This window comes from Mustelus asterias, chromosome 17 (assembly GCF_964213995.1).
Source record: "Mustelus asterias chromosome 17, sMusAst1.hap1.1, whole genome shotgun sequence".
Taxonomy (NCBI): domain Eukaryota; kingdom Metazoa; phylum Chordata; class Chondrichthyes; order Carcharhiniformes; family Triakidae; genus Mustelus; species Mustelus asterias.
The window spans coordinates 38,113,450-38,130,640 of record NC_135817.1 but is presented as its reverse complement, the minus strand read 5'-3'; the positions used below and the strand labels follow the sequence as shown (position 1 = coordinate 38,130,640).

The window sequence follows — 17,191 nt, the reverse complement described above, 5'->3', positions numbered from 1 at the left end:
GGCAAAATAATCTCTCCCTCAATGTCAACAAAATGAAGGAGATTGTCATCAACTTCAGGAAGCGTAAAGGAGAACATGCCCCTGTCTACATCAACGGGGACGAAGTAGAAAGGGTCGAGAGCTTCAAGTTTTTAGGTGTCCAGATCACCAACAACCTGTCCTGGTTCCTCCATTTCGACACTATAGTTAAGAAAGTCCACCAACGCCTCTACTTTCTCAGAAGACTAAGGAAATTTGGCATGCCAGCTACGGCTCTCACCAACTTTTACAGATGCACCATAAAAAGCATTCTTTCTGGTTGTATCACAGCTTGTTTGTCTCCTGCTCTGCCCAAGACCGCAAGGAACTACAAAAGGTCATGAATATAGCCCAATCCATCACACAAACCAGCCTCCCATCCATTGACTCTGTCTACACTTCCCACTGCCTCGGCAAAGCAGCAGCATAATTAAGGACCCCACGCACCATGAACATTCTCTCTTCCACCTTCTTCCTTCGGGAAAAAGATACAAAAGTCTGAGGTCACGTACCAACCGGCTCAAGAACAGCTTCTTCCCTGCTGCTGTCAGACTTTTGGATGGACTTCCCTTGCATTAAGTTGATCTTTCTCGACATCCTAGCTATGACTACATTCTGCACTCTCTCGTTTCCTCCTCTATGAATGGTATGTTTTGTCTGTATAGCGCACAAGAAACAATACTTTTCACTGTATGTTAATACATGTGACAATAATAAATCAAATCATAATCTTCAACTTGCAAATTCTCTGTGTCATACGTTACTTCAAAAACCCTGCTGTTTTCCTTGTATGAAGATTTTTTCAGTCACACTTGAAGCATTTGTTAACTGTTCCCCAGGCATTGCTGGGGCTCATGCATCTATTATTGCTATTCCAATGCTGTAGTAGTCAGATCTGCTAAAAATGCCTTCATCCTCATTCCTGTCACTCTTCTGTTGTACTAGTGCCAGAGCCCTGTATGTGAACAGTCTGTACAATCATTGAGTTCTCCATCCTTACTGATACTCTGATACCTATTTGCTCCATCAGTGCTGCTGGATTTGATTTTCTGAGAACCAAACGTTGGTTAAGACCAAAAGCCTATCCATATATGACACCTTAGCACAATCCAGCAATTTAAATACACGCACTGAGTAAAAAACCTCCAAATTGAATTTGTACAATCTTTTATGCCGTCTGTTTTAAAGTCCATGATATATTCCTCTATGGAACGATCATCTTTTGAGATCTATGCCTTGTAGAGATCTAACATGTGGACTTGTAATTTTCATCTGTGAAGCTTAATACAAGATCCAAAAAGTCATCCGTATCTAACTGATGGGCATCCAGCTCACAAAATGCTTGGTTTCTGATTTTTCTTTAAGCAGCCAAGACTATACCTTTTTTTCTCTTTGGTAGGGAGATAACCCATGCCCACAGATTCACTTCATTTTTCCACTGGCCATAAGGCTTGGATTTGGAGAACTTCAGTGGGTAATCATACCCTGATAGTTTCAGCCATTCTTCACAAAAGTACGATCTTCTATCTGAAAAAAGGTTTTCAAAGTTTCCAATCTTCGCCTTTTAGGCAACCATTCTTTGCGAAGGGATTAATTCATTCTAAAGCCAGTTGGTGAAGTAGGAAACCTGATACCAATTTTTACTTAACTTCACTGATTTATTTACAGAATGTAACATTATGAATATCTGTCTCCTTCCGAACCAACACCCAGTGTCCTAGAAGTCTCTCTTTATATGTGCTCAAGGTACTTAGTCAGTGCCCTTCGCCTGTATAACCATAACCTTTTAATAATACGATCAACATGCTGTTAATATCATTGACTTTGACTCAAAAATTGTCTTGTACTGTTGTACAGTGTGGCATTATCTGAAATTGAAGATTACTTTTTTCCTGGATGTAGTGGCATTTAAGGAGAATGATTTTCACCTATACTACTTGATGGATGTCACTCATTGTGGTTGATATGCCTGCTGACATTAGCTGGAGGGTAATGAAATCTATCTTCTCATAAGAGGAGATCACATTTTAAAGTTTTGATGATTAATGGCAGAGGTTGATTTTTGCATGCTTAATTTTGGCTTACCTTTATTCATTTTAATGGAAGTCTTTGAAAACTCCAGGCACCGAAGAGGATAAAAGTAAAATTAGTGTGTAATCACTGGTTGTCGTCTATTTGTAAACAAGTCAAATGGTTTCAGTGAACTGAAAAGACAGGTCAGAATGCAGCTTAAATCTGAATGTAGCAAATTACAGCATTCTTGACCATGTATGCAATGCTGCACAACAAAAATTATGTTGTGAAAATTTTTAATTCTTGATTTTCATATCATTCGTTCCAAGATATTTTGTTATTTCAACCATGTCCTTCTCCCAAAACCTTTGTCACAGCAAAAAAGTGTTTCCCATACGCTTGAGCAAGTGTTGCGTGCAGTGTATATACATGCCGTATGCGAGGCAGTGTGCCTAGGATTAGCAATTACTCATTAGCTGTGCTGTCTTCAAAGGAAGATCATATAGAGTCATAGAGGTTTACAGCATGGAAACAGGCCCTTCAGCCCAACTTGTCCATGCCGCCCCTTTTTATTAACCCCGAAGCTAGCCCCAATTGCCCACGTTTGGCCCATATCCCTCTATACCCATCTTACCCCTGTAACTGTCTAAACACTTTTTAAAAGACAGAAGTGTACCAGTCTCTACTACTACCTCTGGCAACTTTTTCCAGACATTCACCACCCTCTGTGTGAAAAAATTGCCCCTCTGGACCCTTTTACATCTCTCCTCCGTAAAGATCTAACATGTGGTCTTGTAATTTTCATCTGTGAAGCTTAAACCTATGCCCTCTAGTTTTAGACTCCCCTGCTTTTGGGAAAATATATTGACTAGCTGATCTATGCCCCTCATTATTTTATAGACCTCCATAAGATCACCCCTAAGCCTCCTATGCTCCAGAGAAAGAAGTCCCAGTCTATCCAGCCTCTCCTTGTAACTCAAGCCATCAAGTCTCGGTAGCATCCTAGTAAATCTTTTCTGCACTCTTTGTAGTTTAATAATAGCCTTTTCTATAATAGGGTGACCAGAACTGTACACAGTGTTCCAAGTGTGGCCTTACCAATGTCTTGCACAACTTCAACAAGGCGTCCCAACTCCTGTATTCAATGTTCTGACCAATGAAACCAAGCATGCTGAATGCCTTCTTCACCACTCTGTCCATCTGTGACTCCACTTTCGAGGAGCTATGAACCTGTACCCCGAGATCTCTTTGTTCTATAACTCTCCCCAATGCCCTACCATTAACTGAGTAAGTCCTGCCCTGGTTCGATCGACCAAAATGCATCACCTCGCATTTTTCTAAATTAAACTCCATCTGCCATTCGTCAGCCCACTGGCCCAATTGATCTAGATCCAGTTGCAATCCTAGATAATCATCTTCACTGTCCACTATGCCACCAATCTTGGTGTCATCTGCAAACTTACTAACCATGCCTACTAAATTCTCATCCAAATCGTTAATATAAATGACAAATAACAGTGGACCCAGCACTGATCCCTGAGGCACACTGCTGGTCACAGGCCTCCAGTTTGAAAAACACCCCTCTACTACCACCCTCTGTCTTGTGTCATCAAACCAATTTTGTATCCATTTAGCTACCTCACCCTGGATCCCTTGAGGTTTAACCTTATGCAACAACCTACCATGTGGTACCTTGTCAAAGGCCTTGCTAAAGTCCATGTAGACATCATAGGATGCCCATGTACTCCTGTCTCTTTCAGAAGGCGGAAATTAGGAAGCAGTCAAGGAAATGCAAAACTGTCTATTCATACCAAATTTCTTAACCAACTGGTGAAGTTAGCTATGAGTCACTGAGCACACTGCAGTTAAAAGAGTAGAATCAGCCTACAGGAACTTGAAATACCTTAAAAGAAAGTATTTCTATACTGTAATGTGCAACAAGACATTTGGATGAAGTGCGCATTGGCCGAACTTCACAATCCAGATTAAATTTCCAATCCATGTGCAGTGAAGATGTATAACTAGAACTAAAATATTAAGTTTGACTTCCTCAATTATTCCTCATGGGGTGTTGTAATGGAGTATTTCTGCCTTGTCTCAATCTCTCTCACTTGCTATTACTTGGCAGTATTTAATTACCTTCCAAACACACAACCACCACCATCTAGAAGGACAAGGACAGCAGATACCTGGGAACACCGCCACCGGAGGTTCCCCTCCAAATCACTCACCATCCCGACTTGGAAATATATCGCTGTTTCTTCACTGTCGCTAGGTCGAAATCTTGGGATTCCCTCACTGACAGCACTGGGGTGTACCTACACCACATGGCACATGGACTGCAGCGGTTCAAGAAGGGAGCTCACCATCACCCTCCCGTGGGCAATTAGGGATGGACAATAAATGCTGGCCTAGCCAGCAACACCCACATCCCGTAAAATGAATTTTTAAAAACTTTGGCTCTGAAGATGGTTGCATTCATCAGAGATTGGTGAGAATAAGGTGATCCAGCGCATAAGATGACCCAATTTTTCTCAGCCACAAAAATCATATTTTACTTACCAGTACCGTATAACTGGGTGCAAGGGATCAAGCAGGCAATACTGGCTATCTTGTGAAGAGTTTAGGTAGGAGTTTAGGTTGCCCACACAGAGTTGTCCCCCATATGATGAATGACAAAGATAGCAAACACCCACTCTGGCAGTTCACTTTTATATTCGTCGTACAAGACAACCCCTGTTTTTGGAGGGATTTTTTGAGGCTTCAAAGGTCAACTTATTCACTGTCATCTATGGTAATGTTTTCTCCCCTGTTAGTCTGTTCACAGTATATCTCAAAAACTAATGGACGTATTTCAACAAAACTACACAGTAAGGGTATGGCCCAAGGAAGAACTGATTCATGTTTAGCAAAGGTGTGGAATTGGATCGTGGAATTTTTTAAAGGATCTGTTAACATTGGAAGATGGGACTAATTGACTTTTTTTGGAATATCTCAGCTATTGTGGTACAATTTGAAGCAGGTTGGTGATTGTCATAGTCATGGCGTCATAGTGTCAAAGAGCAATACAGCCCTTCAGCCCAACCGGTCCATGCCGACCATGGTGCCCTCCCAGCTAGTCCCAACTGCCCGTGTTTGGCCCATATCTCTCTAATCCTTTCCCATCCATGTATGTACTTACCCAAATGCTTCTGCTCTGAGAGATGGAAGCTCTTAATAAAAAGCTTTTTTTCAGCTTTGTAGTTACAGAGCATCAACCAGGCAAGGTAGAACCTCAAGGAAGAGCTGCATAATTGATAATAATGTTGAGTTAACACAGCGTGGCAGAGGTATGTACTCTATTCAGTGCCCTCTTCACTTGTTTAATTAGTACCTGCAGTGTATCCAGACTGACTTCCAAAACAAGCTTCCTGATCTAGTTCCTGTGTAATTCTCCGCCATGTTTTTGAACTTAAGGAAAATTATTTTAGAGCTGCATGAAATAAAATGCAGAAGTTCGTCCCAATTAAGTCAAAGAAATGAAGCTGTTGTATAAATCTTGAGCATGGTTTTGGTTATGCAATATGGTTTCACTTTCTCAAATGTCATTTTTTTTAGTCCAAATTTAACTTTTTACAAAAGGCATCCATTCTTAATACTGTTTTTTGATGTCGGTAAGTTCTCTCTGTGCTGGTACAAGAAGTGGCACGTAGTGACACGGTTCGATTCCTGGCTTGGGTCACTGTCTGTGTGGAGCTTGCACATTCTCCCCATGTCTGCGTGGGGTTCCTCCGGGTACTCTAGTTTCCTCCCACAATCCAAAGATGTGCGAGGATTGGCCATGATGAATTGCCCCTTTGTGTCAGGGTGACTGCATAGGGTTATGGAAATGGGGCCTGGGTGAGATTGTGGTCGGTGCAGACTCGAAGGGCCGAATGGCCTCCTTCTGCACTGTAGGGATTCTATGAAATTTACCTACTTTGCAACTTTAAAGAGTGGCCAGGACGTTCATGGTATCAGTCTTGTGAACAGTAATGCTGAATCTGGCACAGATAATTGGGAAGTGTATGGCTGTATGTTTATATTTCTGTGAAACACCTTGGGACATTTTATAAATGCAAGCTGTTGTGTGGTCTAAAGACACTTCAGCTTTCTCTGGCCTGGCCGGACTTGATTTCTTTGTAGTCAAATAAATCACATTTGCCTCTGTGGTGGAACATTGTGTTGGAGCATAGGTACTCATGAAATTAACTGGCCGTGTTTGAATGGGGAGATAGATGGAGAGAACATGTTCTGAATCATTTGTGGAATGCGTTATATTATTGAGAGGAAAAACTTTCTAAAGAGAAGTCTGCATCTTGCTCATGTATTTCCTCTGAACTCTTCCCTTGCCAGATACTCGTGTAGTCTTATTCTTTTGGTGACAGGCTCTTGGCAAGCCTGGTCTCATGTAGGGAAGCTGTGTCAATGTTCAGACTATCAAGCTCCATGTTGATGACAGCTGTCTGTCACGTTATCGACTCGCTGCAAGGCATTTGTCTATCCCGTGCAGGTGGGATGATTCCAACTTGTCGACTTGAAGAGTTGACATTTCTTTTGTTTAATTTGTTTGCCTTTTGAGAAGGATTCTGTCCATTTGTTGAGCAGAGACAATAAACTCCAAACACCAATTGAAGTGAGTGGATCGAGGCGGGTCAGCACCTTCCTGGCCAGCAGCTGCCCAACCCGTGGTGGGTGGTGGCTGACCAATGGACAGGATGGTCCCCCCTCATAGTCAGAGACAGCCTCTCCCTAAAGCATCTCTTTCTTTACACCAACTGGCTTGGGCTGATCAATCAAAACTGCTGTCTCCCCTGTTGTGTTAATGCTCTGCAGTGAAACTAAAGTATCCTCTCCATAGAGTTAAGCCTGGGCAAAATCTTTGGAGACCCTGGGTTGCTCAAACACCAGGATCCCCCTCTCAGCCTCTCTAAGTTGTGTCCAAAGGAATACAAAGCACTATGTTTGGCATTGGCTTGATTGCAGGAGTTGCCAGAAAGATAAGATATTTGGACAGGTGCCACTCCAGATTTTTTTGTCACGGTTTTTACCCCTTTAGCCTTTCACCTCCCTCCAGGTATCCACAAGTCAATGGAGCTATTCACCCGTATCTGGGAGGTTGGTTCCTGAATGCCAGGGTGTGTCCACATGCTGCTGGGCCTGCACACTGCACGCCAGGGGGCCAACGCTCCTTTGAGTTTCTCTGAAGCTTGAGGCTGTGGGGGGCCCAATTTCTGGAGAGGCTAGATATTGATGGGGAGAGTCTTTCATGTTTGGCTGCTTTTTTTTTTTGCATTGCTGCCAACCAGCAGTGTAGGCTGAAAATGAGAAGCAAATTAGCACACAAAAGCAAGGAGCATGCTAACTGTCTTCACCCACGCACTCGACACATCACATCGACCTGTTCGATCTGAGTGGCTTAGCTGGTCGTGCTCCTGCCTCTGAGTCAGAAGGCCTTGGGTTCATATCGTACCGCTGGTCTTGTTGAACATGATAGCAGTGTTTGTATAGATAGAATTTAGAGTAAAATAGGTCAGTAAATATATTTCCTCCCAAAATCATACATTTAGATAAGAAATTATATTTCCTGAAATAGTGTAGCAATTCTAAAGCAAAATCAAACAGTAAATGAGAGCAAAACTAATTGCAGTTATGTATGTGACAATATTATCTAGCTGTTGTTACTACACAGCACATATGTTGAATTCAATTAGAAAAAATATTTCCTTAGAATTGTGATATTGAAATTAATCTGCACTGGAGACCTAATTATCAAAGGAAAACAAAAAAGATATACTGTTCTATTATTAACTGTTCAAAATAGCTCCCCACACATTGACGTGCATGTTTAATTTTCATGAGTAGCAGTTACACCTATTGTTGCAGTTTGTAAAGAGAGATTAACAGATAGTATGTATAAACATACTCTTGTAAATGTTAATTACAGAGGTGATAAAAAACTGTAGTCTCTTTAATGTTGTTATAACTAGTAGGATGTCCATACAAATTAACCTTACCAGTTTTGTCAATTGAATGGACATGGTGCCTGTAACAGCTGTGAATAAACGGAGAATGCTGTTTTCTTTAAAATCTCTTGAAATTGGTTTCTATGGTGGTTTAACATCGAAGGTTTAAGTGCCACAAATTAAACGTGATTTGGGAAGCTTGGGAGGAGAAGTTGTCAAGGTGCTGCAAAGCTATGTACACCTGGAAGATTCCTGCCTACATTGAGGCAGCCAATTCACAAAATTCAGAATTGACCTCTCGACAACTGTCGGGGGAGGGGAGAGGGAGCGATCAGCCTGATTTTTCACTCCTGATCCCGATTCAATGTTTACTGCCGAAAAGAGATTGGGCTCGAGTGTTTCAAACCTTCTGAGTTTGCATAGTTTATTGATTCTCCGTATGTAGACAAAGCCACTTGGTCAAGGTAACCATACCTGAATAACTACATCACCACAAGATTCAGTGGCTTCAAAAAGGTGCAAACTTGGTCCAGTGGAATAGAAAAATGTGTACAGTATTGTCTCACTTTGTTGATAAAGCTCACCCAAATGTTCTCAAATTCCCCCTCCAACTATTTGTTTCCTTACAACCCAGTGGCCCTTCTGTGTTCTGATGCTGCCCCAACATCCTTTCAAACCATGTATCATTTATGTCTCTGTTCTCTGTAGCCACTGCTCTAATCCTTAACCTTGCCATTCACAATATCATGGCATGCTTTGCTATTTGCGCAAAGTTGTCCTCTTCCATTACTTTGTCAAGTTCCACTGAATGGACTGAAGATCCTCTTTTTTGCTTTCAAACCCCTCCATCTTGCTCAAAGATCCTCTCCAGCACAGGGGCTTACACGCACCTGTTGCTGATTGGTACTGCGGTTCCTTGTTTTTTTTTTAACCTTCTCCCTCCCTTTGCTTTAACCATCAGTGGCTGTTCTTTCATATCCTCTGGGATCTAGTCTATGAACCTCTTCTTTTACTCTTCATACTCTCAAAGACTTCTAAAAAGCATTTACTGCAATTGTACCTTCCGAACGTACAAACTAGGAGCAGAAGTGGGCCATTCAGCCCCTCGAGCCTGCTCCACCATTTAATAAAATTATGACTGATCTGTTTGTGTTGAGTTCCACACTCCCCATCTACCCCCATAACCTTCGATTTCCTTGCCCAACAAAAATCCTATCTACCTCTGCCTTAGAAGTAACCAGTGATCCCACTTCCGCCTCCTTCTGAGGCAGAGAGCTCCAAAGTTGCACAAAGAGTAAAAAGATTATCTTATCTGTCCTAAAAGGGTGACCCCTCATTTTAAAACAGTTCCCCTGGTTCTGGACTCTCCCACAAGAAGAAACATCCTTAGAATGGTCACTTTGTCAATACCTTTCAGGATCATATATACTTCAATCAAGTCACTCCTCACTCTTCTAAACTCCAGAGCCCACCCTTTTCCAATAGATCTTCATATGACAACTTACTTGTTCCAGGTATCAGCCTAGTAAAATCTCTGAACTGCCCCCAGTACACCTACATCCTTAAATAAGACCAAAACTACACACATTATTCGAGAAGCAGTCTCAATAATGCCCTGTATAACTGAAGCATAACATCCTTACTTTTGTGTTCAGCTCCTTTTATAATAAAGGATAACATTCAGTGAGCTTTCATTATTACATGCTGCACCTGCATACTAGCTTTATAACCCCGACCTCAGCATCCCTCCCATTTTGCTTATGCCTGGTATCCACGGTTCAGCCCTATAAAACATAAACTTCTGGGCTTGAATGTCTGGGTAAATATTTAATATCTGGAGCATAATGTGGGAAATGTGAGACTATCCACTTTGGTAGGAAGAATAGTAAATCAAAATAATACTTAAATGGAGAGAGACTGCAGAATGCTGCGGGATCTGGATATCCATATATACGAAACACAAAAAAATTAGCATGTCATTAGGAAGGCAAAAGGACTGTTGGCCTTTATTAAAAAGAGGATGACATATACAAGGAAGGAAGCCTTGCGAGGACTGTAATCATACAGGGATTGGTGAAACCACCCCTGGAGAACTGTGTGCAATTTTGGTCTCCTTATATTTCCTTATCAATCCATTCATGGGTTGTGGGCCTTGCTGGCTAGGCCCACATTTATTACCCATTCCTAATTGTCCCTGAGAAGGTGGTGGTGAGCTGCCTTCTTAAACTGCTACCGTCCATGTGGTGTAGGTACACCCACAGTGGTGTTGGGGAGGGTGTTCCAGGATTTTGACCCAGAAAAGAAACTTCTGTAAGGAGAGATATGCTCACATTGGAAGCAGTTCAGTGAAGATTCACTGGATTGATTCCTGGGATGAAGAATACGTCTTATGAGGAAAGATCAAGCATGTTTGGCTTATTCTCACTGGAACTTAGGATGAAAGGTGATCTTTATTCATACACATTTTGAGGGGGCTTTTCAGGATAGATGCTGAGAGGATATTCTCCTTATGGGAGGATTTAGATCTGGGGGACGTAGTTTCAGAATAACAGGTCACCTATTTAAGACTGAGAGGAAGAGGAAATACTTCTCTCCAAATCATTATCTTTAGAATTCTCTATCCCAAAGACCTTTCATAGATTGAGTCATTGAATGTATTCAAGGTTGAGGTGGAAAGATTTTTAATGATGGGGGAGTTGAGGATTACTGGGAACAGGCAGGCAAGTGGGGTTGAGGCCAACATCAGCTCATCCAGAGTTTCATTTAATGGTGCAGCATGTTCGAAGGGCCAAATGGCCTACTCCTATTCTTATGGGTTTTTATGCATTTTTTGTACGAGCTTTGTAGAAATGTAAGTTGTCACTGCCTGGTGATGTGCAGTATATTCCCTTTACTCTGGCACCTGAGTAGAGAGAAATGAATAGAAGCTGTCAATATGCTTTATAATAGAATCCTGCCAGTCTGTGATAACTGCATTGTTTTCATTCTCCTTTATCACATTTCTGCCCTCAGGTAGTTTCTTTGTGTATCATTTTTCAGCAGTTCCTTTTTGCCAAAATATTAAACGGTAGGTGTTTGAATGCAAATCCAAAGATAATTCATTGCAAACTGGCGAAAGTAACTGCTACCTTCCAATTTCCATAACTGGTCTTTTTAATGTTTCCAGTGCAGAGGAAATTAAATACCCAAGTGAGTGCGAAATTATCCTCATTAGTGCCTTTTTTCAATAGCTAGATGAGTACCATTTTTGTTTACCTTGAAATTCATTCAAAAAAACAATCTAACTGAATGACAGAATAGGCTTGGAGACTGAATGGCCTTTCCCTGTTCTCTTTGGAAATTATTTGATTTGATTTATTGTTGTCGCATGTATTAACATACAGTGAAAAGTATTGTTTCTTGCGTGCTATGCAGATAAAGCATACTGTTCATAGAGAAGGAAACGAGGGAGTGCAGAATGTTGCAGTCATAGCTCGGGTGTAGAGAAAGATCAACTTAATGAAAGGGACGTCCATTCAAAAGTCTTGACAGCAGCAGGGAAGAAGCTGTTCTTGAGTCGGTTGGTACGTGGTCTCAGACTTTTGTATCTTTTTCCCGACCGAAGAAGGTGAAAGAGACAATGTCCGGGGTGCGTGAGGTCCTTAATTATGCTGGCTGCTTTGCCGAGGCAGCGGGAAGTGTAGACAGAGTCAATGGATGGGAGGCTGGTTTGCGTGATGGACTGGGCTACATTCACGACCTTTTGTAGTTCCTTGTGGTCTTGGGCAGAGCAGGAGTCATACCAAGATGTGATACAACCAGAAAGAATGTTTTCTATGGTGCAACTGTAAAAGTTGGCGAGAGTCGTAGCTGACATGCCAAATTTCCTTAGTCTTCTGAGAAAGTAGAGTGAAAATGATAGTGAAAGGACAAGAGAGATCCTGTCAGTGCCACTGCTCCTGCCATACTCATGTTACCTGTAAAAAGATCTCAAAGCACTGATGGGGGAAACCACATTTTTACTACCCTTCAGGTTGGAACTTCATGTGGTTCAGGAGAAGATGATGGATGGGATGCGTGCAGTGGGAAGAGGAATGCTCTTTTTCTGACCAGCTACTGCAGCTTACAGTTATTTTTTTATTTATTCATGGGACATGGGTGTCACTGGCTGGTTAACACTCAATTGCACATCCCTAGTTGCCCTTGGCTAAGCCATTTCAGAAGACAATTGAGTGTCAACCACATTGCTGTGGTTTGGAGTCATGCAGAGTTAGGGTTAGGCCAGACCAGGTAAGGATGGCAGATTTCCTTCCCTAAAGGACATGAGTGAGTCAGATGAGTTTTTCCGATAATCAACAATGGTTTCATGGTTATCAGATTGTTAATTCCAGATATTTTTATTGAATTCAAATTCCATCATCTGCCATTGCAGGATTTGAACCTGGGTCCCCATGACATTCGCTGAGTTTCTGAATTAATAGTCTAACAATAATACCATTGGGCCATCGCTTCCGCTGACACTGAGGGCCTGATTTTACCATTCATTCTAAGTGCTGAATCTGGGCGCAATTCAGATCCGACTTGGAAATCTGCTCTCAGGCGCCCCCCATACGCACTCAGCCTGAAAAAAAAATCGGGGGTCCCATTCGCGCTGTGGGCGGGGCTTAGCGCGCCCAAAACGAGCGAGCTCTGAACTGTGCATGCGCAGTTAGAAAAAAGTTTGAAAAAGGGCGCCCATGTCAGATTGCTCCCGAGCCACAGAAAGCGGACAAAGTGGCCCAGGAGCGAAAAGCAGGAATGATGGTCCCCACAGATATCACTTATCCACCCTGCTCCCCCTCCCCCTGATCGCCTGCAGAGTAGCAGCGACCCTCCCCCCAAGAACGATCTGGCCTCACTCACCCCCTCCGCCCCCCAACCAAACAACGATCGGCCCCCCACCCCCGCACCACCGATCTGAGTCGGAGAGCCGTTGGAACCTCTGAACCCGCCTCTTCAGCAGCTTTTCTTCAGCATGTCTGTTTCGGCGCGATTCCAGTTCGCGAACGCGGTGGTAAAGGGGGAAATGCTGATAAAGTTGGGCGGGCAGTTCATTAATTCAATTTAAATGCATGCAAATGCACTTAAATCGCCGTTGTGCCCGTTTCGGGCGCGAATCGGATCGCGGACATTCCTGGGTCTCGGTAAAGTGGCCATCTGCGCAGGCGCGGATCGCATTAATGGCCTCACGCCCGACTTTACCACGTTTTCGCGCCCAAAAACGGGTGCGACGCAATGGTAAAATCGGGCCCTGAGTGTCAGTGAATGAGACTCAGAATCATTGGCTGCTGACTTCGTATTAGTCCAACCCCACAAGACAAACTTACGCTCCTAATTATCAGTAAGCAGATGCCTCTTTCAGGGAAAAATGCATTTTGGGACTGTGTACGTGACTGCTTTTCAACATGACAATTGGTGGTAAGAGAGGGAAAATGGTGACTTTGGATCTGTGGGTCCATAGCGGCTTCCTTGTATAACCTCTGGCCTGTTGTTCACAAATTGATGGAGTTTGATTGCCCCAATTAGTCACAATCCCCACCATTGTATTAAACAACCAGCCAAATGGTAGAAGACAAACTTTAGTCTTTTTTTCATCTCGCAATTCCAATGTTCCTAAACCTTGGAAAGGTGGAGTGTTCGTCCAGCAGAAGGAAGGGAAAGTAATGAGGTCAGAATTTCCTTTCTGCATTCTGGCTGTAGGGCAGCATTGCAGAGATCATGGGCAAGTTAACTGTTGCAATTTCATCTTTTGTGACTAATTCGAAGGAAGAATAATCAGAGGCAATTATTTTAATTTCATGTCAGAGAAAGGGAAAAAAAAAGGAATACGCGGCCGTTCAGTTAAAATGCGTAGTTCACTCGTGGCACTTTTATGTTCACTTGAACAATATGGGACACTCGCAGAAAATATAATGTGAACCTTGAGTAATCCATTTATTATAAAATTTGTGTAAATTAGAGTCTCTTTGCTTTTAACAAATTCTGCTGTAAGAGCATGATGCTCTGTGTTATTATCCTTTCAATGTTCTTGTGACAGAGCTTGATGATTACAGAAATGAGCAGATCAATAAGTCAAATGGCCAATTGAGTCTATTTGGAAAATCTGCTGCAAAATCCAGTAAATTGGTTGACATTCATTGTGAAAACCTGTCAAATATAAAGGCTGTTTGTCCCTTAATTTGCTGTCTTCCCCCTTTTTTCTCTTTCTTCCCTCCGCCCCCACACTTTCTGGGAGGGGGATGAGAGCTGATGGTTTCTATTGCAATAATGCTTCTATCTCATCAGTCCTGATGCAATGTTTTGGAAGTGGTTTTTTTGATTTTCTCGATATTTTGCTTTATTCCTCTTTTTCATTAAAAATCTAAATTGCCAGTTTCTGTTGTCTATGTAGCCTTTTTTAGGTTGATTTTCGTGGCCAGAACCAAACTGGGACTTTGGTTAGGAAATGCAGTATGCTGGGACTGAATTCCTTGATGAACTCCAGGGAATCTGATTAGGAACGTGTGAAATAGTTAAAATACGGAAGTTGCTTTTCTTATCCAATTTCAAAGCCGAGGTGAATTTCCAGGGATCCACCATAACTTCTGAAAAAGCTGTGAGGAAACATTAGGGGCGGCACGGTAGCACAGTGGTTAGCACTGCGGCTTCACAGCTCCAGGGATCTGGGTTCAATTCCCGGCTTGGGTCACTGTCTGTGTGGAGTTTGCACATTCTTCCTGCGTGGGTTTCCTCCGGGTGCTCTGGTTTCCTCCCACAGTCCAAAGATGTGCAGGTTATTGGATATGGGATCAATATTTATTTTTATTTGGCCACGCTAAATTGCCACTTAGTGTCCCGGGATGCATAGGTTAGAAGGATTAGCAGGTAAATATGTGGGGATATGGGGATAGAGCCTGGGTGGGATTGTGGTCGGTGCAGACTCGATGGGCCAAATGGCCTCTTTCTGCACTGTAGGGTTTCGATGATTCTATGATTCTATTGCAGAAATGGTCATTGACCTCATTTCTCACCTGAAATCTGCAGGAGTTTTGACAGGGGATCAGAAGAAGCTGCAAAAATCCCAAGAAAAATTGTATATGGGATCAATATATATTTTTATTTATTTATGGGACATGGGCATCGTTGGTTGGCCAGCATTTATTGCCCATTCCTTGTTGCCCTTGAGAAGATGGTGGTGAGCTGACCCCAATGCCGTTAGGGAGAAAATTCCAGGATTTTGACCCAGTGACTTCGAAAGAACAGCGATATATTTCCAAGTCAGGTTGGTGAGTGGCTTGGAGGGGAACTTGCAGGTATCTGCTGCCTTTGTCCTTTATAGATGGAAGTGGTTGTGGGTTTGGAATCTTTGGTGAATTTCTGCGGTGCATCTGAGTGTCGGTGATGGAGGGAATGGATGTTTGTAGATGTGGTGCCTCTTTGTCCTGGATGGTGTCAAGAGTGTTGTTGGAACTGCACCCATCCAGACAATGGGGAGTATTCCATCACGCTCCTGACTCTATATTGATATGCAAGTCGGCTAAGAGTCAGGTAAGGGGCAGCGTATGTTTAGGTCCTAACTAAATTGTATGTGACCATGATATTAGGACGTGTGTGGATGATATGCAAGTGTCCATATATCAGGGTGATATGCAGTGTCCTCTAGTTCAGTATCATTAACAGGGAATAATTAAATATCCGACTGGAGAGACTTTTCCGAGAGGTCCTGAACTCCTGAGTAGATCAGAAATTTGTACCAGTCTGTGAAGTCTACAAAACACTGTTTCATCCAAAAATGAATCCTGTCAGTTTGTCAAACTGCCATAGATAATCCTGAAGCTGAACAGGTTCCATTTTTTTAAATAGTGCAATTTCAGCATTGTCGTAGAGTCATACAGCACAGAAAACAGGCCCTTTGGCCCACCATGTCTATGCCAACTATCAAATACCAATCCCATTTACCAGCGCTTGGACCATTGCCTACTATACCTTGGCCATTTAAATGTTTGTCCAGATGTGCCTTAAATGTTGCAAGCATATCGACCTCCACCACCCCTCTTAAACAGCGCATTCCATATTTCCACCACCCTCTGGGTGAAAATATTTTTCCTCAGATCCTCCCTAAATCACTTACTTCTCACCTATGTTTCTATGTAAACCTATACCCTCTGGCCTTAGACATCTCTGATGCCGGCATTGGACTGGGATAAGCACAGTAAGAAGTCTCACAACACCAGGTTAAAGTCCAACAGGACATCTCTGCCATGGGGAAAAGATTCTTGCAATCTACCCTATCTATGCCTCTCATAATTTTGTATATCTGTATCAGATCCCCTTTCAGTTTTCTCTGCTCCAGGGGAAACAAACCCAGCCTATCCAGTCTCTCCTTATACCTTCTACATTCGCATCCAAGTTGTTAATGTATATAACAAACAGTAAGGGTCCCAGCGGCGATCCCCGTGGTACACTTCTGGTCACAGACTTCAAATCACAAAAGCAGCCCTCCACCATCACCCTTTGCCTCCTCATAACAAGCCAATTTTGGATCCAATTTGCCAACTTGCCTTGGATCCCACGGGCTCTAATCTTTTGGACTATCCTTCCATGTGAGACCTTGTCAAAGGCCTTACTGAAGTCCATGTAAACCACATCCACTGTGCTTCCCTCATCAATATATTTAGCTGCCTTGTGCTGCATTCTTTTGTATATTATTTAACCTTTTGGTATTTTTTTGTCTGTACAATTGATCTTCAATTAAAATGAAAGGGCCAAGAGACTCTGGTGACGACCTCCAATACTGTACACTGTAAGCCTGCGAGTAGGGAATAATTGTTGATCCTGGAAATGCTACTTATACATAATGAATAAGGGGACAGATTTTCAGTCATAGGAGATTTAGTCTTCTGAAGACAAAAGCGTTAGAAGAAAGCCTGAAATTTATCAACTAGAATTTGAATATTATATATTTGAAAAGAACTTCATCTCATTCATGCTTTTCCTCAATTTTCAGGGATGGCTTGTTTGTGAAGAACAAACTTGCCAGAATCGCATTCGTCACCTCCCGCTGACTTTCTCTCGGAGTGGCCCAGTATGCCAGGCTTGTACAAAGGCTACACTTAAGCAAGAGGTAACAACTTTTTCATTGATACTATTGACCTGTTAACTTTTTTTTTGCCAAGACT

The 17,191-nt window shown here is 42.5% G+C and overlaps 1 protein-coding gene across 1 annotated transcript in view; it reads left to right on the top strand.

The window, feature by feature from the left end:
* pola1 (polymerase (DNA directed), alpha 1) overlaps positions 1–17,191 on the top strand; it is a 293,912-nt gene that overhangs the window by 197,608 nt on the left and 79,113 nt on the right. The window contains exon 35 of the mRNA XM_078232528.1: positions 17,020–17,136. Within this exon, the coding sequence (XP_078088654.1) occupies positions 17,020–17,136 (117 nt within the window). The remainder of the gene's footprint in view (positions 1–17,019; positions 17,137–17,191) is intronic.